Here is a 26,047-nt window from a genome sequence, read left to right on the forward strand (position 1 = left end):
CATACTCAATGGAGGCTTCCAAATCTAAACTCCAGCTTTACCTACAAGACTAGCTCCATTGTTGGCATACGTTTTTCATTTCTTTATATACCAACTTATACTTATTATTCAAATGATGTGAGATTATATACACGGTGCCATATAATAGGGAAAATTATAGGGAAATCCTTTACACGTTTTATAATAGGGAAAATTATAGCAAAAAGGCTATTAATATACCTCTCTTTTTAGGCGATAATCCCGTTTTTACTATTATAAACGATTTGTTTCAATCAAGGATTTCCGTCAATTCTGTTATAATTTCCGTTATAACCCTCAGCCTTGTCACAACCCTCCTTCCTAGCCCAGTCATAACCCTCTCCCCCTCCCCCTAACCACCTTAGCCTCGTCGCACCCCTCTCCCCCAGCCCCATTGCGCCTAATAGAGAGAGAGAGAGAGAGATATATATATATATATGTGGGGAGTCACCGATGGAGGAGGGTATAGGTCGGTGGTGGGGAGGATTTTTCATTTTAAAATTAATTAATTAGTTTTATTTGTTTATAACTATTTTAGTTTTATTTTTTGTAATTATTTATTTTTATTTTTTAAATTATTTTTTAGAGGAAAAGACACTTGTACCCTTAAACTTGGCCGGTTATATGCAATTTTTAACAAAACTTTTGACAGAATTGATGGAATATCCTTGATTGAAGTATTTTGTTAATATTGGTACTTGATTGAATCAAAGTGAAATCGAGACCCTCAACTAAAAAATGGGGTATAATAATAGTACTTTTGCTATACTTTTTCATTTATAATACATATCAATTATTTCTTTCTTTAAATAAATGCTAATCATACGAAGCCAACTTAGTACTCTCCTTCAAATATTTTAGCTAGGAATAGTCATTGTGTGTGACCTAATACATACAAACATTTTTGGTCCAACCATTTTTGTTCAATTGATTAAAGAAAAATATGAGTTAATTAACAAAGGGTTAATTACATATATATACCTTAACTATATATCACTTATCAGTTGGGTACCTATGGTTTAAAAACTTTCATTAGAGTACATCAACTTATGTTTTTTGTCAATTGAATACCTCCGTTAGTCTGACCGTTAAATGCCTACGTGGCGCTGACGTGGCACACGCGGACCCCACCATTAAATATTAATTTAGCATTTAAAAATAGCCACTAAACCAAAATTAATTAAAAAATAAAAAAAACCATTAAAATTATATAAAATTGGAAAAAAAAAAACCAACCCCCACCTAGCACCCTCCCTCCCCTTCCTCCCCCACCCTTTCCCCACCCAGGCCATCGCCCCTCCCCCCCAAACCCAAGCCACCCTCCACCTCTCCCGCCCTTCCCCCGCAAACCCAGGCCACCCCCTCCACCTCCCTCACCCCTCCCCCCAAACCCAACCCCCCTGGCCCGTCGCACCCCCCTCCCCCAAACCCAGTCGCACCCCCTCCACCTTCCCCGCCCCTCCCCCCCAAACCCAGGCCACCCCCTCCACCTCCCTCGCCCCTCCCCCCCAAACCCAGTTGCACCCACCTCCCCCTCCATTTCGTGGTCCAACAATACATTGCTTGACTTCATGTCTCTGTGTATAATGTGAGGGATGCAATTGTGGTGGAGGAAACAGAGTCCTTTTGCTGCACCTCTTGCAATCTTTTTCCTTTCCTCCCATGTTAATTAGAATCCGTCTGTCACGTGTCTTGGTTCTCCCATGAAGCATTTCTTCAAGGCTTCCATACTCCATGTATTCGTACACCAGGAGCCTCTCTTCACCAATTTTGCAATAACCCAATAGGGGCACAAGATTTCGATGCTTAATCTTCCCCAGAGTTTCCATCTCTGCCATGAATTCACGGTCGCCTTGGCAGCTTAACCTTATAAGTTTCTTGATTGCAACACTGGAGCCATCTTTCAACGTTGCCTTGAACACTTCTCCAAAACCTCCACACCCTATAAGACTATCTGCTGAGAAGCCATTGGTTGCTTCAATGAGTTGGGAGAATTTGAGCTTCCTTAGCTGTCTTTGGAAAGTTGCAACATTAATTACAACTAGGTTTGGGGGGGAGGGGCGAGGGAGGTGGAGGGGGTGGCCTGGGTTTGGGGGGGAAGGGCGGGGGAGGTGGGGGGGTGGCCTGGGTTTGGGGGGGAGGGGCGGGGAAGATGGAGGGGGTGCGATTGGGTTTGGGGGAGGGGGGTGCGACGGGCCAGGGGGAAGAGAGGTTGGGGTTAGGTGGGAGGGGGGTGCGACGGGCCAGGGGGGTTGGGTTTGAGGGGGAGGGGCGAGGGAGGTGGAGGGGGTGGCCTGGGTTTGCGGGGGAGGTGGGGGGTGGCTTGGGTTTGGGGCGGAGGGGCGGTGGCCTGGGTGGGGAAAGGGTGGGGGAGGAAGGGGAGGGAGGGTGCTAGGTGGGGGTTGGTTTTTTTTTTTTTTTTTCAATTTTATATAATTTTAAAGGTTTTTTTTTATTTTATTAATTTTGGTTTAGTGGGTATTTTTAAATGCTAAATTAATATTTAATGGTAGGGTCCGCGTATGTCACGTCAGCGCCACGTAGGCATTTAACGGTCAGACTAACGGAGGTATTCAATTGACAAAAAACATAAGTTGATATACCCTAATGAAAGTTTTTAAACCAGAGATACCCAACTGATAAGTGATGTATAGTTGAGGTATATATATGTAATTAACCTATTAACAAAATGTGAAAATGATTGTAATAGGAAAAACTGTCCATAGACGCAATCCCTTAATGTGATAACAAACAAAAAGAAGAAAACAACAATAAGAATGTTAAAGATCAGCCTCCTTTCTTTCTCATTTATATTTGGTTTACATATTAATTCCATGGTTGAGTGGCTGCTTAATTTATATTTAGAGTTAATTTTATTATGATATTAGCATAAAATGGTATAATATATATAATAATGATGGTTCTTATGGACTGAATGGGTGGGCCAAAAATGAACACTGCAAGGCCTAGAGTATTGATTCTTTAACAATATATGGGTTGTATGCAGCTGGGAGTTGTATTCTGTACTGTGGCCAATTTATGGGGTCCGTTTGTCTTAGCCAGACAAAGTCTGTATCGATCTGGGAGAGCTACTATTCATTCAACATGAAATGATACGAACATGACGTGGTGCATGTCCTGCCCTTGTAAATGTTCGAAAGTCGAAACTCATTCACAGACCATGAGACCAGTAAGCAGAAGCTGACTGAGTGACTTTTAACTGAGTAGAGTTTTGTATGGTACATACGTGATGATTACAAAGGAGAATGGCCACGTGGTCTCTCTTCAATTCTTTTCCGTTCACTTAGAATTTGTACCAGTGATAGAAAGCGAGCACGAACCTCGTGCATACTGGGTGCAAATGTCTAGCTTATGTTAAATTCACCTAACGGGACTCAAAATATTCAGTTTAATTAATATTTATAGTTTTAATTAGAGTTCATCTTTTAGGACCTAGGTCATAATGTATGGGACGAATCTATAGGGGTAAATGGGGTCAATAACACTATGAATTTATTTTTATTTTTCCGCTCTATATGTTAGAAGCTTCACCCGTGATTTTTTATTTGATCCTTAAAGTTTGAAGGGGAAGGGCGCGCAATATATTTATAGAAATGTCTCAAAGAAGCTGTTGATTTTCTAAAAATAAAAAGAGGAGCAGTGGAGCACGTATTTTCCGAGAAGCCATTATATTTACTGACTTGCTTAAAGCAATGTCATTTTAAGTAGTCACTTAAAAACAATTAAAACATTTCAGCAAACACACCCTGCAGATCATGAGCCCCAAGTCATAGTTCAGTACTTTGCATCTTGTCCAAATTTTTCCCTTCACTTCTTAATCTTGAACCATAAGCAAATATTCTTGAATCTGTCACTAATCATATAGGTTAATTTTTATGTTAATACCAATAAGCTCCGCAAACAAAAAAACAAAAAAATTCCTCTCTTTGTAGTGTAAAAACTCATCTACTAGAACTAGTTAATATGTATTGGCAATGACCAATTAATTTTTTCTTTTTACTTCTCTTTCTTTTGTTGGGGGATGTGTTTGTAACTACGTGAGTGTGTGTCCTGACTGAGTACTATGTTTGGCTAAGAGTTTGGGGTGTCTCAGTTGTCTGCAACAGTTTGAAGTGACCAAAAAATTTCATTCCATGTAAAGGAAAAGGGAAAAAGCCATCATACCATTTGACATCCAGACATTGTCGGGAACATGCAATCCATCAGATTTGGGGAAAAGCACCCAATGAAATCGACCCACTAAATACATGTATATCATTGACATGGCCAGTGGCAACCCATGGTTGATGGTACTCTCTCTCATATGCAATCAAACACATCAACGTATGTTATAGATCTCTAGCTAGCCCTTTTATTAATTTCCGATGGTTTGTTGTTTTGGAGTTTGTTTTTTGCCGATTCATTAACCTGTTGAGTGAATATAAAAAAGTTTTGTTTGGCCGGATTTGATTGCATTATCATCAAGCTATAAGGAATGTTAACTTTGGAGAGGACCAAGCTATAAGAAATAGGTGTATTGACTATATATATATATATATATAGAGAGAGAGCTTTTAAGTGCGAATTAACATTTGTAATTTTGTACCATTGTTGAGCACTCGGGAAGAGGCATCAAGTGCTTGGTGCTGTTTTTTCATTTGTTTACAGCTAGCTGCTTCTTGCTGATTGGTGCCTGTTTAATATTATTTTTCAAATGATTCACCTTTATAAAAGTGTACAATAACTTTTAGAGGTTTTATGTTAAGTGCCTATTTAAAATTCTAAAGTTAAATCTAACATAAAAATTAATAAATTAAATTTAAAGGTCAAATTTTTAAAATTTTACATTATTGAGAATTTGACAGCAACAAATACGAACGTACGTGCAAATGATATATATAGAAAATATGTTTTTAGGCGGGATGCAATTGCATGGGAGAGATGATTTGGAGATAAATTAATTAGATGATGAGCTCTATATATAGTGTACGTAGTTCATTATAATTATTTTTCTCTCTCTCTCTCTCTCTGGTAATTGTGTGGAATGTTGGAAGTTGTTAGATGGCTTGTAAGTGACCTAGCTAGCTAGCTAGTTAGCTAGGTCGTCGGACATGATGAAGACCACATCTGCTGTTTCATTAATTATAATCCTTTACTAAGAGGAGTACCTACGTACGTACATTGATTTTCTTTTAATAATTAATTAGAACATTATTATGAGTAGAATAATCCAATAGAAGATCGATAGGCCTTCAACTCAACCATTTTACTTTCTAATTAATATATATATATATATATATATTACACCACCCGTTGTGTTGTTATTGTCAAGTTACAGTTAACCTAACAAGTACCACATGCACCATGCCACCATATATTAACAATGTTTATAGCTAGAAAACAGCAACAACAAAATAAGGGAGAGAAAAAGAAAAAAAAAAAAAAGATTCAATTCCTGGATATATATATATATATATATATATGGGAGCACTCTCTCTCTCTCTCTCTCTCTCTCTCTCTCTCCTTCAAGGGAAAAGGAGAAGACATCAGTCAAACTTCATAATTGAGCTATCATTTATCAAAACTGCAAACTGCTACTTAATTAAATGTCTCTGGCCATGCCATCTTATTTAATTTCCTCTAGCAAGCAAGAACTTAATGAAAAATATGCTCAACTTAATTTCCACTTTGTTAAATACTCATCATATATATATATATATATATATATGATCAAATAAAATAAGCTATAAAATAGAAAATTATGTTGTGGGAATTCGTAGTTCAATGGGATAACATCTGATCATTAATACAATATTTAACTTAAGCATGTAATCTTACATTAATAGTAATGAAGCATCTCCTAGTTAAACACCTAGCTAGCTGTGTGACTCTTCATAATAAGTTGTTGATCGATGATCAAAATTAAGCAGTTAACATACCTTGTTAATTAGCGAAAGCTTGCTAGCTAGGCAGGAGTATATGATCCTAATCGAAGTTCCAAATCTAAGTCCTCCTTTGAGTCACCAAGCACTCCGATCTCCAAGTCCAACCTAACATTAATCTCAGCTGCTGCCTTGTTCAAATTAGTCATATTGCACCCATGCTGATGAAGATGATCTTCTTGTGATCTGAAACCATCACATTGATCTCCAACTCCAACCCCAACGCCACACAAAGATTGTGCATTGATCTTCATTTTATTGTTTAAATCCCATTTAGGTTTGAGGTTTAAAGGAAAGGGAGGAGGATCAAAAAGGGCATTACCATCCACATTAACCCATTTTTGATCACTATGGCAAGCTTTAGATGGTACTGAAAATATTCTAGGAGGAGGAGGTTGTGGTGGTGATATCAAAGACGGTAGTGAGCTAGGAAAGGGTGATGTTGATGATGATGGTGGTGGTGGTGGTGGGAAATTAGGGTTAGGGTTAGGTTTAAGGTTGAGATTAAGAATAGTAGTAGTAGTAGTAGCAGTAGTGTACTGACCATGGTCGTGAGAATCTACTAGTGTTGGGCTTGGGGGTGAGTAGTGTGATCTGAGCCTGGCTCGGTCTTTCCTGTGAACATTCATATGGCCGCCCAGAGCTTGAGCAGATCTGAATTCCCTTTTGCAGAAGCTGCATGTGTAACACCTTGGAGGCCATGAAAACCCATCATTCATGTAACCATCTTGATCTTCATACCTTTGTTGGTTGATACACTTCTTCCATGAATCTTTAATCTGGATTTTGTCGTTGTTGGAATCTCCAATATTATTAATGATGGCCCTAGTGACATTAATACCATGGTCTTGTTTCAAGCTGTTCCTCTCCATGTGTATACTTTGATTCATTGATCAGACCTAACAAGATGAATAAGAAGACAGCAGTCTAGAACAAATCATATACATCATCAAGTTTAAAAGGATGAAAGAAAAAAAATTAAAAAAATACATAAATAAAATAGAAAGAACAAAAAGTAAGGTGATGACTCTGACCTGCTGAGAAAAATGGTGATGATGGACTAGTATTGGGGTTTGAGTCTGAGAGCGAAAGAGAGAGAGAGAGTCGTGTGTACGTAGTGATTAAACTATTAAAGCCCATCAAATTTGTAAACCAAAGAGTACTGAAAATCCAATTGGAGGGTACCCCTGAGAGCTAGCGTTCCATATGTTAGGTCACTACTTACTATACGTCCAACCTCGGTCTGCCAGGGTTATGCCTTTTTGCCAATTCTAGCTCAGTTTTTGTGGATCTTATTAAATTGTGTCCAATTATCATATATATTGCCTTCGTGAGCTTCACCACATGTCTCAATTTAATTGGTCAATGTATAGCCCCTCGAGTATTCATACATCAATTAAGTTCCCAAGTTCCCATGAGCAATATTAGTAAGAAATAAATTCTCATGCTCTCATCCAATATTCATGTACATCTTGGGCACTCGATTAGGAATTTGGATCTTTATTAATCTTTATAGTGCTGATATTGTGCTTATATCTAATACTACTTGATCTTGAATATAAGCACGATATCATCAACAACAAAAATCAGCAAATGATCCTATTAATCAGATAAATGTACTATTTCACACAAAATCGAATGCATTTGTCAATTTAGTATTTTTGATGAATTGACATACTAGTTAAGTTTTGATCTAATAATTTGCACGTATGAATGTTTTTGCTTCATTGCCAAAATTCTCAGTTATTCACTATTGGTCACACTCATTTGTACGTATAGTTATCTACGAATGAGTTGAGTGTATGTAAGTTGAAATACAAAATGAATATAAGTTGAGATAATACCCAGGGTTGGTTCTAGTGTACAGCCAGGGCTTATATAGGTATGTGAGACATTTGTATATAAAGAAGTTGAATTCGTAATATTTTTTGAGTATGTGTGAGGTTATATGCAAAATGAACACATATGGGCTTCGTATTGTATAACTTTGATTTTTAACATAAATTCTATTATAGTATGGGATCATTAGGATCTAACACAAAATAGATTATTAGATTTTGCACCTGAGAGTCTGAGACAGTTTCCTCTTCTCACGGGAGTTGGTTTAATATTTGGACAATGAATTATAGAATCTAATAAAAAGATTGCAATTTCATACATCCATCTTACTTATCTTTTCTTTTTTTTTGACAGACGCTTCTCTTGGAGTTTGTACTTCAAAATTCTATAATGCTTGGCTTTTTATGTGTAAATAGGAAATAGTCATTAGAAAAGAGAAATTGACAAATAATTAAAAACGTATCAAATTATAACTTTAAATAAGCGGTCTTAATTCAGTACTTCCATAATTTTCTTGTATTTATAAATTATTAAACTCTAAAGTATAAAGAAGAACCCTTAAATCTATAATACACTATTTGAATTGAAAGCAAAGAAAAACAAAATTAAGTAGACAATTCAATTTCAATATTTTCATGTCCTCGATCTTGGTCAATTTTTCTTTGACGCATGTTGCATTGCATATAGCACTTTGCAAAGCTGATAAGTGGGTAGGTCGAGTTGCTAAACCGCTTAAAGTGTTGCCACACGTTTATTAAATTAATATATATTATAAATTTAATTTCAAAGGGCCGGAATGCATTGGTTTACACACCGTCGTCATTCGTCAATGTCCAAAAAGAAAAAGATATCTGAGTGCACCCAGATTTCCATTTCCATTTTCCAGTATAAAAGCAGTGAAAGTTTTATCAGAAAACCCACATAGCCAAAAGATCCTACCAAAACAACTCTGAGATTTAGTGAAAGACACAGTGGCCAATTGGGTCAGTCCATGTCAACCAAAAATGGTGTGTGATTTTATAAGGCTTCTAACCCCAGTAGCATGGTTTACCCGCAGTGCAACTCTGCTGTGCCGTCTCTTCCACTCATAGTTTTATTGTCAGTTTGATATTTGATATTTGATTTTTGGACCACCCGGCCAATCAAAATTTTGTCTAGCATTAACTAATTAATGTGAAGTTATTTAATTTTGTTACTCATAATTATGCCATGTTTATGTGTTAGGACAAGAGGAAAAAGACGAGACCAAGACTATATATAGGCCATTGGGGCATAATTAATTGTGTCAGTCACTATAATGGTTGTTTATGAGAATCAATGCGATTTTCCATTGATTGCTGTCTCATCAAATTAACTTGTTAACTTGAAATGCTAGCTAGCTTTAATCTCTCGATCTTGTTTTTTTTAAGGGAGAAAAAGATAACTTCCCATCACTCTTTTCTCCATCTCTCTAGATCTCTAAACTCTGCTATAGGAGCATAAACAATGATCTTTACACAATTTTGATGAGAAAGAGAACTATTGGTTGGTTTGCAACAATGATCTTTACGCAATTTAAGGCCTTCTACTATGGGGATCCCTAAATACCCAATACCCAAATCAATTTTAGGGATTAAAAAGTGTAAAAATATAGATTTTGGGGATCATTAACACAATGGTATTGATGTCCAAATATGGGGATATTAATATTTAACTCATTTACTTAATTTTAAAATTGATTAAGTGCCCGTTAATTAAATATTTAAAATATTTTATGATTAAGAATATTATATCATTGTTAATAATTTAATTAGCTTTTCAAAATGACACCAATATTAATATATTAATATTAAAATATTAAAAACGTTAAACACAATACAATTTATTTAATTTCACAATACAAACACATAAACTAAACCACAAACACATAAACTAAACAACATTGGCCCCTCAAGCATGTGGTGCGCCTCCTGCTTGGATCCATACGTGCTCAATCAAATTTTCCTTCAAGTGTTCATTCACACGCCTATTTCTAATCAAATTGCGACGGACATTCTTCTCAGGTAAAGATGATGGAGGCCCACCTTGTATGCTTGGTTCCACGCCGTCATACTCTGATTCTGCTCTTCTAATCGCCTCTTCCGCGTTAAACTCCTGCTAGGCTGGATCATCTTGTTGTCGCTCATCATCGACAATCATATTGTGCAATATTATGCACGCTTTCATGATATAACCTATATCATCCATATCCCAATAACGAGCGGGTCGTTTGATAATCTGTCATCGGGCTTTTAAAATCCCAAACGCCCTCTCCATATCCTTACGGAAGCCTTCTTGTTTCCTCGCAAACAACCTGTGAGGTTCCGAAACTGGATTGTGTATTGATGAAATTAAAGTCGCCCACTTAGGGTAGATCCCGTCAGCAAGATAGTATGAGATTTTGAATTCCACATCATTGACACTATATTTCACCTTGTGGGCTCTTCCAGATATCTCCCAATCAAAAAGGTGTGAGCAGTCCAACACGGTAATGTCATTGTTAGAACCCGGAAATCCAAAGTTTGCATGCCAAATCCACGTGTCGTATGAGGCAACTGCTTCCAAAATAACGGTAGGTGTATGATAATGCCCACGATAGTGAGTTTGCTCAGCCATGGGGCAATTTTGCCACACCCAGTGCATGCAGTCTAAGCTTCCAATCATTCCTGGAAATCCTCTCTGACGCCCCTTTCGTATGAGTCTTCTCATATCCTCCAAGTTAGGTCTGCGGAGATACTCCTCCTCATAGACGTGGGTGATGGCTCGACAGAACTTATATAGTGCATCCTTTATGGTGCCCTGGCTAATGGTTAGTAGCTCTGCAACCCCATCGAGGGGTTGGCCATACGCCATCACTCTCAATGCCGCAGTCACCTTCTGATGGGGTGTGCAACCAAGTCTACCGAGGGCATCTGGCCTGGATTGGAACCAATCATCATGGAGGTACACATCGTTCAGAATCTTGTTGAATAGGGGTTGATGCATACGGAAGCGTCTCTGAAACGTCATTGTGTCTTCTATCGGTGCATGGATGAAGTAATTATGCATCAGCCTCTCGTGAGCGCCTTCCCTATCCCGACGTGTGTAATGCCGACGAGAACACGTACCACCGTGACGTGGACGTAGGGCGACGACTGATTGCCCCATGGACATAATTACACACCCCATCAGCCTTCTGCCTTCTGCCTTTCTCTACCCTCTCGTAACTAGTATCGGAATCGTCATACTCGATCTCGGGAGGACTCGAAGATGACGATGAAGACGATGCGTAGTTGAAAGGATTCATCGAAGTTTTGATCGGATGATAAATTATCCTGAATAGATAAAAACTATGTGAATTTCAATTGACGAAGTTATCACAATTTATAGATAGTTCATAATAATAGGGTACGTGACCTATCATTTCATGCAGGGTACGTGAATAGTCATATCATGCAGGGTTAGTGAATAGTCACTTCTGCAGGGTACGTGAATAGTCACTTCATGCAGGGTACGTGAATAGTCATATCATGCAGGGTGCGTGAATAGTCACTTCACACAGAATACGTGAATAGTCATATCCTGCAGGGTACGTGAATAGTCACTTCATGCAGGGTACATGAATAGTCACTTCAAATCCATTACATAATTCAAATCCTACCGGTAGGGGAATAGTCACTTTAAACATAATAATTCAAATCTTAAACATAATTTAACTCTCAAGCATAATAAAAACATAATTCAACTCTCAGACATAATAAAAATATAATTCACATCTCAGACATAATAAAAACATAATTCAAATCCACTAATTATTTGGAGGGTACCCTGGGTATGACTGGTTGAGGTCGGTCATATCCGGGTAGTATCCGGCTGAACTAGAGGTAGCACGTGCACGTCTTCTTGCAATTATTTCAGCTTGCTTTGATCCCCAATACTCTCTTTGCATGTCATTCATGTTTGTCAAGTCTTTGTCCATAATCTGACCTTCCTCCCACTCTATTGCCCTGTCAAGCTTCACCTGTTCTCTTGCTTCTCTTGCCCTTTCTCTTGCTTCCTTCGCCTTTTCTCTTGCTTCCCATGCCATGTTTCTTGCCACTTCTCTTTCTTGCCTCGCCTTTTCTCTGTCATGTCTCATTTCCTCAGCTACACGTGACCTATCATTATATTCGTCAATTGCCTCCAACATATGAATTTGGTGGGGATCAGCTGCCTTGGCTCGCTTTGCTTTATTTCTTCCTAGTGGCCTTGGGCGTGAAGGACCTACCGGTTGCCATGATGGTGGATCATCATCTGTATCAAGGCAAGTCTCATCTTGATCATCCGGTGTGTAATCGGTCGGTGCGTCCTGATCTCTGACCCGCACAGTTGAATTTGCAGCTGAGTACTTGACGCATTCTTTTAAATCCTTCCAAACGTGGAGCATGCTAAACTTTTTTCCATTGTTCTTGTCTTTATATATCTCAAGTGCGTCCGCAAACTACAAAAATTATGGCACATGAATAAATTATCAAGTATCAACAATGGAATAAACATACAACATTCAATTAAATATATATTCATAAAATAAAACTTATCACATCGTCTGAATTCGCACCGCTTTGATGTCTCCTTTCGGCATCCAAAAACGAAGCATAAAATTTGTTGCAAAAGGCGGCAATGTCCTTCCACCGTGATCTAATTGCGCCCATCGTTCTGCCCGTTGATCTGCCCAAATTACGCTGAAAAATAATGTAAACTTCGGCCTAGAATACATCATTTTTTTGTTGTGCACCGAGTTCCGAATTTGGAGACTTCTCTAGCCAAGCTTGAACTAGAGCAATATCTTCATCTTTGGCCCAACCAAGACCTCTAACCATATTGAATTCACTAAATTTGATGAAAATGTGGTGTAAAAGAGAGAAAGATGTGAAGAAAAAAATAAGAAGAATGAGGTTTATATAGAATTTCTGGTGTACTAGCCGTTATAAAATTAAAGGAAATTTTTAAAAAAAATTCTGAAATTTTTTGACAATTTTTTCGACTTTTTTCTATATTTATTATTATTATTTTTTTCAAAAATAACATCTAAATTTTATGGGCCGTTGATCTTCAACGGCACACACATCTTGACCATTCATTTTGAAATGACCCACACAAGGCCCACCTTTTCTGGGCTATTGGCAGGGAGCCGTTAGCCAAAGCTCTCTCATTTGGCAATTGATGAAGATGTATGCAGGAGCAGGAGTTGTCAGCTGATGTGGGAGTATCAACTTTAGACAAAGCTCCAGTGGGTCCCGCGGCTTGCCATCATGTGAATGAGAGAAGTGTTTAGTTTTTTATTTTTGGTGGGCCAGCATGTGTTTTGGGGATTAAAAATTTTTGGGGTTAAGATTCCGGCCCATTGTACATGGGTTATACCCAAATAATACCCAAAAAATAGAATTGGGGATCAGATACAGCCCCCACTGTAGAAGGCCTAACATACCCATATCCCTAGATTTATTAGTTGGTTAATTTGAATTGTACGTTCTAACATCATTACTTGTTTTTCTTTTCTCCTTTTTACATGAAGGCTTGAACTAAATTAATAATAATGTTTGTGTAATGAGTATTAACTCAAGTGACATGAGATGAGTGAAATGAAGGTAGACATCCTATTATTCGGATTTATTGTGTCATGTAAGGTGTTTTTCTAATCAGTGACAAACCTGTGTAAGTGTTTTATTTTGACTTAATAGCGCTTTTTTTAATATTTTTTTAAAGGGGAGATGAAATTTAAACTTAGGACATCTCTAACATTATGAAGATAAATATCACAAAACTACAAACTAGTTAGTCACTTTTCTTTTTTGTTAACAATAAAAGTGCCTCTCTAAACAAAACTTTTCTTTTATATATTTTAGCAAAATACTACAAATGAAAAACATTGTTTTCCTCTATCTATAAAGTATATATATTTTTGCATTGCAAGAAGAAGTTCAATTGTAACTCCTCTAACTGCATTCAATTTGTTCTTTGGCTCTTAATACATACCTTAAACACATCAAAGAACATCACCCAAAAATTGAAAAACAAAAAAAAAAAATTTGGACCATTTCTCGATTTATGCGTGTCATCCTTGCGCAGGGGCCATGCTAATCTTCTCTGTATTGTTCCAATTTTATCGGATGTCTCCGAAGGGACAATATAGGCAGCGGAGAGAACCAATATAAGAAACTTATGAAGGGTGTTGCTTTTCGATGTGAGATTATATGCTTCCTTGTTTAATAGTCACGTGGGCTTCCTTCTTTGATAGTCAGGCCCAGCCCAATGTCTCTTTAGCACCTGGGCCTTTCTTGGAAGAGTCATCCCTAAACTACTCTGAACGAATAGAATATAAAAGAATGAAGCCCATAAGAAACCTCATTCCCAATTTCTTGTTTTTAAGTAAGGAATGGTGTGTGACTGGTGCCTGGTGGAGACAGTTGATATATAGACGAGTGAGTAGTGACTCATCTCAGAAAATTGGATTTGCATGCTGTCTGTTACATAACAATTAATGTACCTTCGACAAAAAATTAAAAATAAAAAGAAATAAGAAAAGTAGTCCAACTGGAGGCTTGGCCTCATCTCAGAAAATTGGTTGCACTGTCTGAATTAGGCAATGAGTGTTCCTATTTTTCACCTCCAAAAAAATACTGTCTAGATTTCTGCCATACGCTGATACGCCTGAGTAATAATGATTAATGACAATCTATCTCTCTTGTTTCTTTCTCTGGGAACCAACGAGTACTTGTCTCAACCCAACTATAGCCCAAGCCCAACCTTACAGTGAATAGCTCGCAATTCTCAAGCCCAAACCTTCAAGCCTTGCTTCCCTATTAATGTACCCTATGAACTCAGTAATTTGCATAACTCTTAATTAATATCATAACTCAATTTGCATTTTCCATAAGAATAATATGGCCATAATGTTTCATGATCACTCAGGCTAGGCATATTTTTTAGTCCCATAAATCATAATGGAAAACAAAAAACAAACAAGGAAACTACATATGAGACAAAAAAGGAGAACCCCTCATTGAATGAAACATAATGGTTTATTTTCTTAGAAATTGACCAACTCGATCTATTTGATGTAATCCGATTATCCGACACAAATGTAAAGCCTCCTATAGTAATAGCAAATGGCCTTCAACTCATACATGCCTATGATCACTTATACTCACTAATTTCTAACCAAAGTAAAAGGAATACAAATTGTGTACTATTATATACTATACTAGTTACAAGTTACAAACCAAACAATGCCTTGAAAGAGGTAATATTAATGAATGCCAGCAGCAGCAGCATTGTTGTATGCACCAGAAATCTGAATCCTCAGAAACTCCAACTCCATCTCCAACTGGAAGTTCCTCTCCCTCTCACTTTCCAACTCAGACCTCATCCTCTCAATCACTTGTCCCATTTGCTCCTCTCTGCTCACTGGCACCTCCCAATTACTTCCTTCCTCCCCCCCTTGCAACATCCCAATCATAGTCATCACATTCTGCCTCTGATCATCCAAACTCATCACAAAAGCCACCAGACTCCCCACCATAGCCTCCCTATCAACACCCCCATCCACACCACTGTAATTACTAAATTTGCCCACATTCATCTCACTACACCCACCCACTTCCAATTGTGTAATCCCCTCCTCCCCAACTTCACCTGGTGAACTCGGATTTGACTCGAGTGACTCACCCCCCCTGTCCTCAACTATGCTTTCATCACTCACATTAATCTCCTCACTATGCCCACCCACTTGATCTTCCTCCTCCCCAAGCTGACCCGGAGAGCTCGGATTCGACTCGTCCTGAATGTGAAAGATGGTCTCCCCACCAAACCTCACCATCTTAACAAGCGAGTCGCCCTGAGTCGACTCAGTAGCCGAAAATGGAAAGAGAACCGGGTCGAGATCAAACCCATCCTCATTGAAATTCCACCCACTAATCCTCCTCTGCCTCACCAAATCCCCAGCTTCATCGTCCTCTTCTCTGTCCTCATGACCGCCATGAATCTTGGTCATCGTCTCCTTAAACCTGTCCTCCACGCTAGGCAACTCCTGCACCACATTCTTGACCAGAAAGTCCGAGCCCAATTTGCAATTCTTGAAAAAAGAATGCTTCAACAACTTGTCCGCACTGGGCCTCTTAGTTGGGTCCTGTTGGAGACACAAACCCACCATGTCCTTAAACGCTTTGGAAAACTTCTTGTGCTTGTAATTCTTGTCTGTTTTATGCCCCTTCTCATAATCCGAAAAGCGAAAGCGCTTGGTAATCTTCAGAAGCAGAGACTTGGAAGGAGGCAAATTGGAGAGAGGAGGACCTCCATGAGCCAATTCCAGAGCTGTGATCCCAAAAGACCAAATATCAGCTTTCAAGCCATACCCATTGTGCGAGTGAATCACCTCCGGCGCCATCCAATACGGCGTGCCGGCGACATCAGTGAGAAAAAACGAGGACCCAAGAGCCGAATTCTTGTCGTAGACAGAAGCCGAGACGCCGAAGTCGGCGAGCTTGACGGAGCCGTTGGAGTCGATCAATATGTTGCCGGCTTTGATGTCGCGGTGGATGTGGCCCTGGTCGTGGAGATACGAGAGGGCGTTTAGAGTGTCTTTCAAGACGACGGCGATGCAGGGCTCCGGGAGGCCGGTGGGGAAGGAGGAGGAGATGATGGACTGGACGGAGCCGGCGGACATGAAGGGCATGACCACCCAGAGGCGGCGGTCCACGGTGAAGGAGCAGTGGGCGCTCAGAATGTTGGGGTGGGAGAGGAGCGACATCGTTTTGGTCTCGAGGCGGATGTTGTCCAAGTTGGTGGTGGCGGTGCTGTGGGACCCGCGGTCGAGGTCGATGGCTTTGATGGCCACCAGGGCCAAGTTGACGGGGACGCAGATGGCCTTGTAGACCACGGCGGAGACGCCTCGCCCGATTTCGTCCAGGATGTGGTAGGCGTTTCGGTCCAGAGGGAATTTGGTAATTGCTTCTTCATGGCTTTCTGCTTCCGCCATTGGTTGGTTCAGTACGTGATCCATCAGATGAATGGGTTTTCAAGGAAATGAAAAGTAGGGTTTAAGCGGTATTCTTGTGAAGGGTTGATGGGGAAAGAAGAAGAGAGTCGGTGAAAGACTGTCTTTCTTTGGACGATGCATGTGAATAATCAATATGGCTTTTATAGCTTTATATGGAGGATGGTGGCATTCAATATGTAATTTTATTTATTGTTAAAATTTACATATATTTGATATGCAAATTATAAGTTCAATATGATATGATTGAAACTTTACGGACCAAAAAAGATGATGGAAACTTTTCTCTTTTCCTTTTAATTTCAGATTATAGGAGCACAATTGGGTGGTTAGGAGAAGGCCTTCGACATGAACAAAGGTCTAGAAGGATTATGGGCTATGGCGGGCATGTCAATATATTGTTATGTATTGTTGCTGTTCAGGCCCACATTATTGGGTTAGGCCCAGTGCCGTGGAAAAGTTTCATGCTGTGAATTAAATTTGGTCCAGAATTTAAAATGTGCGGAAGCATATCTTGCTTGCTCGAGCATGATAAGTATATATTACAAGCTAGTCCATATTATTGAATATATCAAAGTTTCCTTCTTCTTTCTTATTGGGTAATTTGCCATGTTCAATGTGAGTGACTTTTGTTATTGGGTAATTTGCCATGTTTATGTATCTTCTTTTTTTTTTTTTTTTTTTTTTCTTTTTGTCAAAATTAACAACTTTCATTTAGATTTGGGTTGGGGTTTGATCAAGCCACAACCATATATGGACAAGGGCAAAGAAAAAAGAAAAGAGATTGATGATGAATTGAGTGTCTGTCTCTCTTCGCAGGCCACTGTCACTAGGGGCAACTTTTGATTAATTGCAAAACATGTCTTTGATAGCTCTAGCCCTCTTTCCTTGGGCCTCCCTTTGTAACCAAAAAGCTGCACATACGAGCACACATTAATTGTGACCTTAACAAAGAACCCTTCATTCAATCAAACATCATATATGGCTTAATTTTTTGGATGGAAAATGTCAAATTCCATTTCATGTAATTCGGAACAAATGTAAACTTTAATTGCTCTAGCAAATAGCTATAGCATATGGATAAGCCAAGTGGGCTATTGGGTCAAATTGGGCTTAACCTGGAATTGGACTTCAAGTTCACTCAGCATTGCTACTCAGATCCTAAGCCCATAATGGGGATAGGATAAGCCTAATTTGTGTACCTGGTGTGTGCATGTTTCATTGTTCGATAATACCCCTTACCCCATACATCATATTATGTTTTCCTTCATACATAGATACCAATTGATCATTGTTAATTACCACAATATTGTGAAAAGGTAATTGTTATCAAGTTTGAAACCAGGTGGAGATCAAATATTACATAAGTAGTGTCACACGAATTCCATTTCTTATGTTCCATTTCTTATATATCATGAATATATAAAATGGCGGATGGAGGGTACTTAAGGTACATTTGATATTGGTGCTAACTAGCTAGCTTGCTCTTCAAGTAGCTAGCTAGCCAGATAAGGGTGAACGTGAAGGCATGCAGTACTGTGAGTCCTTGCAGGCCACTAAGGCTACAAACAGGCTAAACAGCTACCTGCAGACTCCACCAATATTGGTTTGACCAACCAGCCATAAACTTTTACCCCAAATTAACAAGACTCTCTCAAAACAAATGTTCACTTTTTTTTTTTGTTTGGTTGCAAAAATGTTCACTTTTCAGGTCTCAGATAAACTATTACCTTCTTTGTCGTTTGTCCTGCACTACCAGGCCTCCAAAATCCATTAGGTACATACTGAAATATTGTTATCCTATATATTCGATCATAGCCAATAACCAAGGTTGGTTTAGCAAAGCGCTATCTCCTTCTAATATTTTAAAGGGATGACACTAAATTTAGAGCACCAGGTGAATAATGTGAACGGATTTCTACATATGAATTAATTAAATCAACAGATGATCTTGAGTGATATATGGATCAGGTTTAACTCATTAATTTGGGTATTGGGTTAAATTTGTTGGAGTAGATGGGTTAACTTATGGCTAGTTGGCTACTTATTAGAGAAAACAGAGAGAACCATTCATATTCATAAAAATGCCATTTTCAAAAAACTCAAAACTCCAAATCCATTATCCATTAGTATGTTACCATAAAAATGTCATTTTTACGGTAAATAACAAAGAGAGCCATTCCAATATAAAAATGTCATTTTTTTCTCGAATAAAAGGCACAAAAGATACTCATAACTCCATAACCATCATCCATTCAAAGTATGGTACCACAAAAATGCCATTTTTAATCAAAGATAGCCATTCCTAAACTAAAAAATATAAAGCAGTACTAAACAACAAAACAAGACTTAAAATTAAACTCCATTTTTAGGTAGTCCTGGAAACAGAGACTGTTGATGAGCAGCAGCCCCAGTTGCAGTGGTTGAGTCTCCTCCACCATCTTGACCTTGGTTGTTCTTCATTCTGTTGTGCAGAAACACCCGAACAGTAATAGAGATGTATATATACATACCAACAGTAAAACAATGTCACGGAGTGCTTTATGTTCGAAACAAAAAGAGAGGAGCTAAATAGCATTTATTACTAAATTAAAAAAAAAAGAAAAAAAAGTTGGATAGGTAATTTGCTACATGAAAATAATAGAACCAAAACAATAGAAAAGGAGGGAAGCCATAGCAGATAGTAGAGTGACTGATGGTGGAATGCGCCCCTTGTCTTTCCTTATCAGCATTCCTTCAATAATAGGGTAGTTGATCACTATCACATATAATGGTATCAAAATTTGTATAAACATCTTCTCCAACTCCCCCACAAAGATGGCTCTAGCAACCCCCACAACAAAGGAAGCCATGTTCAAGATGACCAGTGCAACCATTGGAGCAAGAAACAGTGAAGACGTTTGGAAATCAAATACCCCCATATTGTAACGTTTGAGTTGTTCAACATCATCAACTTTATTGGTTGGGAAGAAGCTGGCTTCCCTCATACCAAATTTTTTCATAAAACCATCGAAACAACCATAGAAGTTGGATGTAACCGCTTTTATCATCCATATCCTCTGCTCATTTATCCAATGTTGAACTGTTGATCCCGTTATGAGAACTTCGTATAAATGTTTAAAAACGGCTGATATGAATACAAACAAAAATACGATAAAATATGAATTTGAAACCTGAAAACCCAAGAAAAAGAAAAATATATTAGTATATTACATGACTTACTAAATTAAAAGATTTAGTTTGGAGAGCTATTTTATAATAAGGTGCATAAATAGGATCAAGGACCAAACTAAAGGTTTGCCGGGCTAATGACCAGCCGAGCCCACCAAAAGAAAATAAATTCTAACAACTATGTTCTCAGCACATACACCCAAGGCCATGCCCCATCCTTCAACCCCTTTCTAATTTAGGACCACTAATCCAGCTTACTCCAATTTAATAAGTTAGCTTTGTCATAAAATAAACTCTTTAAATAACGTCATATTTTTAGTGGTATTTCTATCTATAATATTGGAGATATTTCAAACTCAAATACATTTTCCCCTGATAAAAAGGAAGACCATATTTAGAGACATCCCACCTACTATGCATTTCAATTATTTATATTTGATCTAACAGTTGAAAAATAGGTTCTTAGTTCTGCAAAAAAATTTGGGACAGAAACTAAAATAAACTAACTTTTATTACCTCGGGGTACAAAGGAATGCCATTGAGTAGACACAGCTGAGGTATGGTACCAAAGCACGATAATGTCAAGAAATAAAAAAGAGGAAAGAGTGCAATTTCAGCATAGCACATGCTTTCAAGGAAAGAAGCTTTGAAAGGGCCATATATAAGAGGACAGAACTTAGAGATACCCACATCAGTCAACCCAGAGGCCCATCTTGTCCCTTGGATCAAAAAATCATTCAAATTTGTGGTGCCACTGCCCAAGAACTGTGGCTTTGGTGGATTACAATACACTGAAGTCCAACCCTTGCAATGCAAGGTGACAAAGCTTGTGAAGTAGTCTTCCACCACAGACCCATATAAGAAACCAACCTGCTATGAAAAATTAGAGAGACAGAGAAACAGAGAGATCAGTAACTCGGGTTTTTTTTTTTTTGAATTTCATATTTCCATTTTTCATTAATAAGGAAATGAAAATTATTTCTGTGGAATTATATATATATACTTGCCTCTTCACCCCATTTGGTGCCATTTTCAAAGGTACAAGAGGATAGCAATTGGGTCTCAGTCAGCAATGCATTTCCTTCCTTCATGATCATATCAAGATTGTAGTTTCCGCGGAGGGATTTGATGAACTCATTGGATGGACCAAAAGATTGTCCGAGTTCCATGGGATCCCGATCCCCATCTAAACATCCGTTACTTAATATTAGTGAAACTAAGAAGTAGGATATTTGTTAAGACTAGAAAAATAGGTATCAGATACATAAATTTATAAAATTGATTGGTAGGCTATTATTGTAGTTAGAAAATGTCAACATAATGGTTTTTATGTGAGACTAATAAATTAATAATAAAGAATTGTGAATGATTGTTTCATAAGAACTCTTAGATTAATTCAATGCCACATATTTTTATTAACTTATAACCTCACTCATACAAATTTTATACTCAATAATTTTTTTTAAATTACTAACCCTTAAGAAAAAAAAAATAAAAAATCTTCACCAAAATTCATTTGATTCCTTGTCTTGTTTTTTACTCCATTTATGGATAGGTTCATCACATACCCTTTTAGGGTATAAAATGGAACTTAAAACTTGATACCCTCTTAGTGGTTAGAGGTATAAATTAAGGTGGGACCCATAAAAGTAGGTCCCACATAGATGAGTCCGGTCATTATTAAAAAAACTAGTACACTACGTAATCAATTAAAATGGTGCAAATAGAAGTACTCTATCATATATGTTGATCGATGAGCTCCAATTGCAGATCTAATAAACACAATACATACCTTCATAAATGGAACCTCCACATAACGACAACCTCTTGATATAATAGCAAGTACCGGACACACATGGTCCTTCAAGCCCATCAAAACCTTGCCACAGCACCTAAATATTGTTCAACACCAAATAGTCAAAATATTGTCTTAGGCGCGCAGCCTTAGCCCTTAGGGGCTTGATTGATATAAGGTAAAGTTGAATTTGTTTTTGTGTCCATTTATATATATATGCATACCGAAATTCCGGATCTCAACTGACTGTCATAAATGTCATTCTTGCTGATGTTGTGGAATTTTTGGGGGAATTGAACAAATGCTAAGGAGGGTGATTTGTTGGGATCAAGGAGGAAACACATTGCTTGCCGAGCTGAACTTGGATCATTGCAATACATGTCACAATCTAACCCTAATATATAAGGAGAATTGCTTATCACACCAGAGACTCGAAGCTGCAATCAATATAAATGCATAGGAAGTCATCCATTGATCACCAATAGATTAATAGATAAATAGATATAAATAGATAGATAGAGAAGAGAGAAAGTGTGTGCCAGGTGTGCAAGCGGTGGGAGTTCAATATTTAATTTGTGACCACACAGGGTTCTAGAGAGATACATACAAGAACGTTGAGAGCTCCAGCCTTGAAATGGTGGGGATGAGAAGGTCTTTTCTCACGAGAAACATAAACAAGCAGAGGCATTTTGGCTTCATTGACTTGAAATTCATCATCAGTATTGGACGTTTCTTGTATCACCTGCATGCATGCCAAATTAGCTTATAGATATATAGATTCGATCACAGGTGCGGACGACCGAATATGCCGCCAAGCGATTGACACAATGACCCAATAATTTACTGGAATGGTTGGTAGCTATAAAATCAACGACCCAATATATAATGAAGTTTTTTGTTGGATTGCAAATTTACTGGAATGGTAGGTGGCTATAAAATCAACGACCCAATAATTGTCATGACCAACGGCTCAATTAAAAAGCTTTCATTAAGAGAAGAGCTCCGCAAGTTATAGCTTATATATGAGTTGTGAAGCAAGGCTTACTAGCTCTCAGCACATTCTCATACCGAAAATACATATATATACATATTATGAAATCATAATTAACTCACAAATCTTCAAGTTTTGAATTTACAAATTACTTTTGGTGAGGAAATTATTTAATTACTCTCACATGCGCAACGAAAGTATGCATTTTAATTTTTTATATAATATATTAGGTTTTACTGTACTAGTCATATGATTACTTATTATGACATAAAATTTCTATAACCATATATTACATATATAAATTTTTTATCAACTACTATAAACAGGAGGTGTAAAGGATCTTCTATATTAATGAGAAGATATAAAAAAACAAACAACGTACCGATCGAACAAACAATGTCAAATGTAGGGTAAGAATATTAATATATACCTCAATGACTGCAGGGTGGTCCCGACGCATACCAGTCCTATGGTCTGATCCATGCCTTGCAAATTCTCTTACTCTTTCCTTAAACATCTCGTATTTTTCCTGCACCCAAATCATTCATATATATCAGCTCTACGTACTGCTTACTGCGGTGGATGTGAGACAACATTCGAACCCTAACAAGCTCTGATATACAAACCTTAATATTATCCCTCTCTTGTGTGAACTCAACACCCTCAGAATGATCGTCCTCCTCCTCTAATGCTGAGAAATAAGCCTCCGGGGCAGGGCACTTGATCCTATACTTCTTGCAAAACGGAAGCCACCATTTTGCAAACTTCCAAGCCTCTCTCATCCCATTCAACGTGACATCAGCACTGCCATCATCCGACAGGTACACGTGAAGCTTCTCCGGCGGATAGTCCATTGCCATGGCTGACAAGACAGTGTTCATCACCCCCACAGGCGGCTCTTTCTCCGGATCCGCAGTGCAAATGAACACGTCGATGGCCGGAAGCTTGTCGTCCTCGGGCAGCCTCTCCGGGAACACAGAACGAGTGACTTGCTGCCACCGGAAGGCTTGGCTGAGGAGCCACTCGAAGGAGAGGAGGAGCTCAGCGGCGAAGACAAGAAGCCACGGTAACGTGATCACTTTGCTTCTTTTAGTGTAGTCTTGAGAGAAGAAAGAGGCTCTGTAGTAAAGCAAGAATGATAAGGCTATGGAGTGGATGAGTATATGTGTTCGGTTGATGAAGTTTGAGAGCTTGTGGACATGGCAGAGATGCAGAGGGAGCTTAGGAGATTTCTCCATGGCTAGCTTCTCCTGATGTCAATCTTGATATGTGTTGTAGTAATACTACAGTGTTGTAGTAATAGTAGTATATATAGTACTCTCAACCCCCTCCTCTAACTCCCTTTAAAGGGCCATCATAATATCATATATAAACAAATAAAAATGAAAAAAACGAGCTAGAGAAGGACAGTGACTAATAAGTCAAACGTACACTGATTTTCTCTCTTTCTTTCCAAATACTATTCAAAAGGGTTTTGAGGTTTCTTGCCAACCACGGCCTACCGCGGCGGCTGGCAAGTCTGACATAACACTATTACTGAGGTAGAACGGTAGTAGTGTAGGACTAATTGTTTTTTCGATTTTATAAAAAAAAGTTTTGAATGGAACAGCTTAATTATATGTATGATATAAGTTTTCAGTGCTGCAACGTTATGTATTCTATTTAATTTAAAAATTATAAATTTTACTTAGAATAAGAATATGATTAGAGTTTGTATTATATATGTAGCACCCATGCTATTTCACACTTAAAAGTTTCTTGAATCTTATATGTTATATACCTTCATAATATAATTGAGGAAAGTTATTCCTTAAAAAGTTGCTTAAAATTAAGTAGACTTGCTAAAAAATAAGATATTTTGTCTTGTAATTGCTTGCAAAAGGCAGGTTTATGTCATGTTGTCATTTGGCTATGATATTTCAGTTATACGTCTCAAAATTGGCCACTATGAATTCATAGGTTAGAGTTTGGGACAGACGTCAGACAGTCAATTACGCCTCATATTGAACCTTCATGCATGCGCCCAAGTCTCAAATGAAGCCTTTGGCAGTATCGACAAAAACAATTCATGTCAATTGTTTTCCTTTTCCAAAAGCCATATCTGCAGCCACGACTTTGTGGGTCAATCTTCAGTAGCAGGATCGACGTACCATTCCTAAAAGAGTAAGCGGTGCGTGGTGCCCAAGCCTCAATACTACTTGCGCAACACTTCAAATATAGCGTGGTTCTAGACTTCTACTGTATCGGGAATACATATACGTAATTTTTATATGATAAAAAAAATAAACATAAAGAGTATATACTTACAATAAAATTATTTAAAAAAAATCTCTTCGCTCCTCCCTCTGTTTTGAGAGTCGGTGGCGATAACCTTAGGCCAGTGTGCCTAGATCTGAGGTCTCATGCCTCTCTTTTGCTTCCCTTTGTTTTTCCTTCCATGTCTTCTGCCCTCTTCATCCCTAAATCTCCCCCTAACCTCTATGTTTATTCCATTTTTCCCCTTTATCTCTTTCACCTTCTCACGGGCTTCTATCAATTCCTTTGCTTATAGCTCATTCTTGTGGCTTCAACAATCAGTCCTCGCCTCTCTGCTCAGGTGGCACTTCAAACGAGTTCTCTCATTCCCCTGTCTCCGAAGGATAAAGCGCGGGTTCTCCCATTCCTTAATCTGCTGGAAACTGTAGTTGTTGAGATACAGTAGAAATTAGCAGAGAAATAAAGAAGGAAGAATGGAGTCTGAAATCTCTTGGAGCTCTTGGAGCACACGTAGTGCTTTTGTATCAATTTATTCCACTGTATCTGATAATTACAAGCAATAAAGTGTATATATCTTTTGGCTATTGTAACAGAAAAGAAAAGGAGAGACTGTGATCTCTTCCCAGCCACAAAGACAAGACCCTATAAGGTATTGACACCTGTCCAAAATGACAGCTAACATGACTAACACCTTTCTTTTATTTAAAAAAACTGATTAACTCATTTTAACTACCTAATTAAGCTATCAGTTAAGGACCTTAATTCCAACACTCCTTTCTAAGGTCTTAACTGATTTAACTCCAAGCTTGCTCCTTAAGTAACAAAATCTGTCCTTGGCCAATGCCTTAGTGAAAATATCAGCCAGCTGCTCTTTACTTTTGCAGTACAACAGATCTATCACACCATCTTGGACTGCGTCTCGAATGAAGTGAAATTTCCTGTTTATGTGTTTTGACCTTTGATGAAATACAGAATTTTTAGACATTGCAATGGCAGAGGTATTA

General features: G+C 38.2%; 4 protein-coding genes and 1 non-coding gene across 5 annotated transcripts; all 5 read right to left on the bottom strand.

Annotated features, from left to right (window-relative positions):
- Positions 1-5,983: 5,983 nt before the first annotated feature.
- On the bottom strand, positions 5,984-6,832 carry LOC147293910 (transcriptional regulator SUPERMAN-like). Its single transcript, XM_086231145.1, has 2 exons — positions 6,190-6,832; positions 5,984-6,084 (listed from the first exon to the last, which is right to left on the bottom strand). The coding sequence occupies exons 1-2, from the start codon at positions 6,830-6,832 to the stop codon at positions 5,984-5,986; spliced, it is 744 nt and encodes a 247-aa protein (XP_086087271.1).
- Positions 6,833-10,058: 3,226 nt separating this feature from the next.
- On the bottom strand, positions 10,059-10,826 carry LOC147293911 (uncharacterized). Its single transcript, XM_086231146.1, has one exon. It carries the CDS (start codon positions 10,824-10,826, stop codon positions 10,059-10,061), a length of 768 nt encoding a protein of 255 aa, XP_086087272.1.
- Positions 10,827-13,858: 3,032 nt separating this feature from the next.
- LOC147293912 (U6 spliceosomal RNA) lies at positions 13,859-13,961 on the bottom strand. Its single transcript, XR_015120969.1, has one exon. It is a non-coding gene; the product is annotated as a U6 spliceosomal RNA (small nuclear RNA).
- An 889-nt stretch (positions 13,962-14,850) lies between these two features.
- Positions 14,851-16,865, bottom strand: LOC147293913 (Protein kinase superfamily protein). The gene has a single exon (XM_086233163.1). The coding sequence runs from the start codon at positions 16,834-16,836 to the stop codon at positions 15,085-15,087; it is 1,752 nt and encodes a 583-aa protein (XP_086089289.1). The 5' UTR covers positions 16,837-16,865; the 3' UTR covers positions 14,851-15,084.
- A 2,192-nt stretch (positions 16,866-19,057) lies between these two features.
- Positions 19,058-24,156, bottom strand: LOC147293914 (quillaic acid 3-O-glycosyltransferase CSL1-like). The gene is made up of 8 exons (XM_086231736.1): positions 23,414-24,156; positions 23,218-23,316; positions 22,404-22,538; positions 22,021-22,233; positions 21,794-21,893; positions 21,009-21,187; positions 20,518-20,871; positions 19,058-20,003 (listed from the first exon to the last, which is right to left on the bottom strand). The coding sequence occupies exons 1-8, from the start codon at positions 24,023-24,025 to the stop codon at positions 19,458-19,460; spliced, it is 2,238 nt and encodes a 745-aa protein (XP_086087862.1). The 5' UTR covers positions 24,026-24,156; the 3' UTR covers positions 19,058-19,457.
- Between the last annotated feature and the right edge of the window lie 1,891 nt (positions 24,157-26,047).

This window comes from Dryas octopetala, chromosome 2 (assembly GCF_963921425.1).
Source record: "Dryas octopetala chromosome 2, drDryOcto1.1, whole genome shotgun sequence".
In the NCBI taxonomy this organism is placed as follows: domain Eukaryota; kingdom Viridiplantae; phylum Streptophyta; class Magnoliopsida; order Rosales; family Rosaceae; genus Dryas; species Dryas octopetala.

Bases quoted from the DNA above. Each gene is read 5' to 3' on its own strand.
- LOC147293911 (XM_086231146.1), bottom strand. From the start codon at position 10,826: ATGACGTTTCAGAGACGCTTCCGTATGCATCAACCCCTATTCAACAAG.
- LOC147293910 (XM_086231145.1), bottom strand. From the start codon at position 6,832: ATGGAGAGGAACAGCTTGAAACAAGACCATGGTATTAATGTCACTAGG. The intron at 6,085-6,189 runs GTGGCGTTGGGG...ACAAGGCAGCAG, and splicing joins GATCAATGCACAATCTTTGT to CTGAGATTAATGTTAGGTTG.
- LOC147293914 (XM_086231736.1), bottom strand. From the start codon at position 24,025: ATGGAGAAATCTCCTAAGCTCCCTCTGCATCTCTGCCATGTCCACAAG. The intron at 22,234-22,403 runs GTATGTATCTCT...TATTGATTGCAG, and splicing joins CTGGAGCTCTCAACGTTCTT to CTTCGAGTCTCTGGTGTGAT. The intron at 20,004-20,517 runs GTAATAAAAGTT...TTGGGTTTTCAG, and splicing joins GCATTCCTTTGTACCCCGAG to GTTTCAAATTCATATTTTAT.
- LOC147293913 (XM_086233163.1), bottom strand. From the start codon at position 16,836: ATGGATCACGTACTGAACCAACCAATGGCGGAAGCAGAAAGCCATGAA.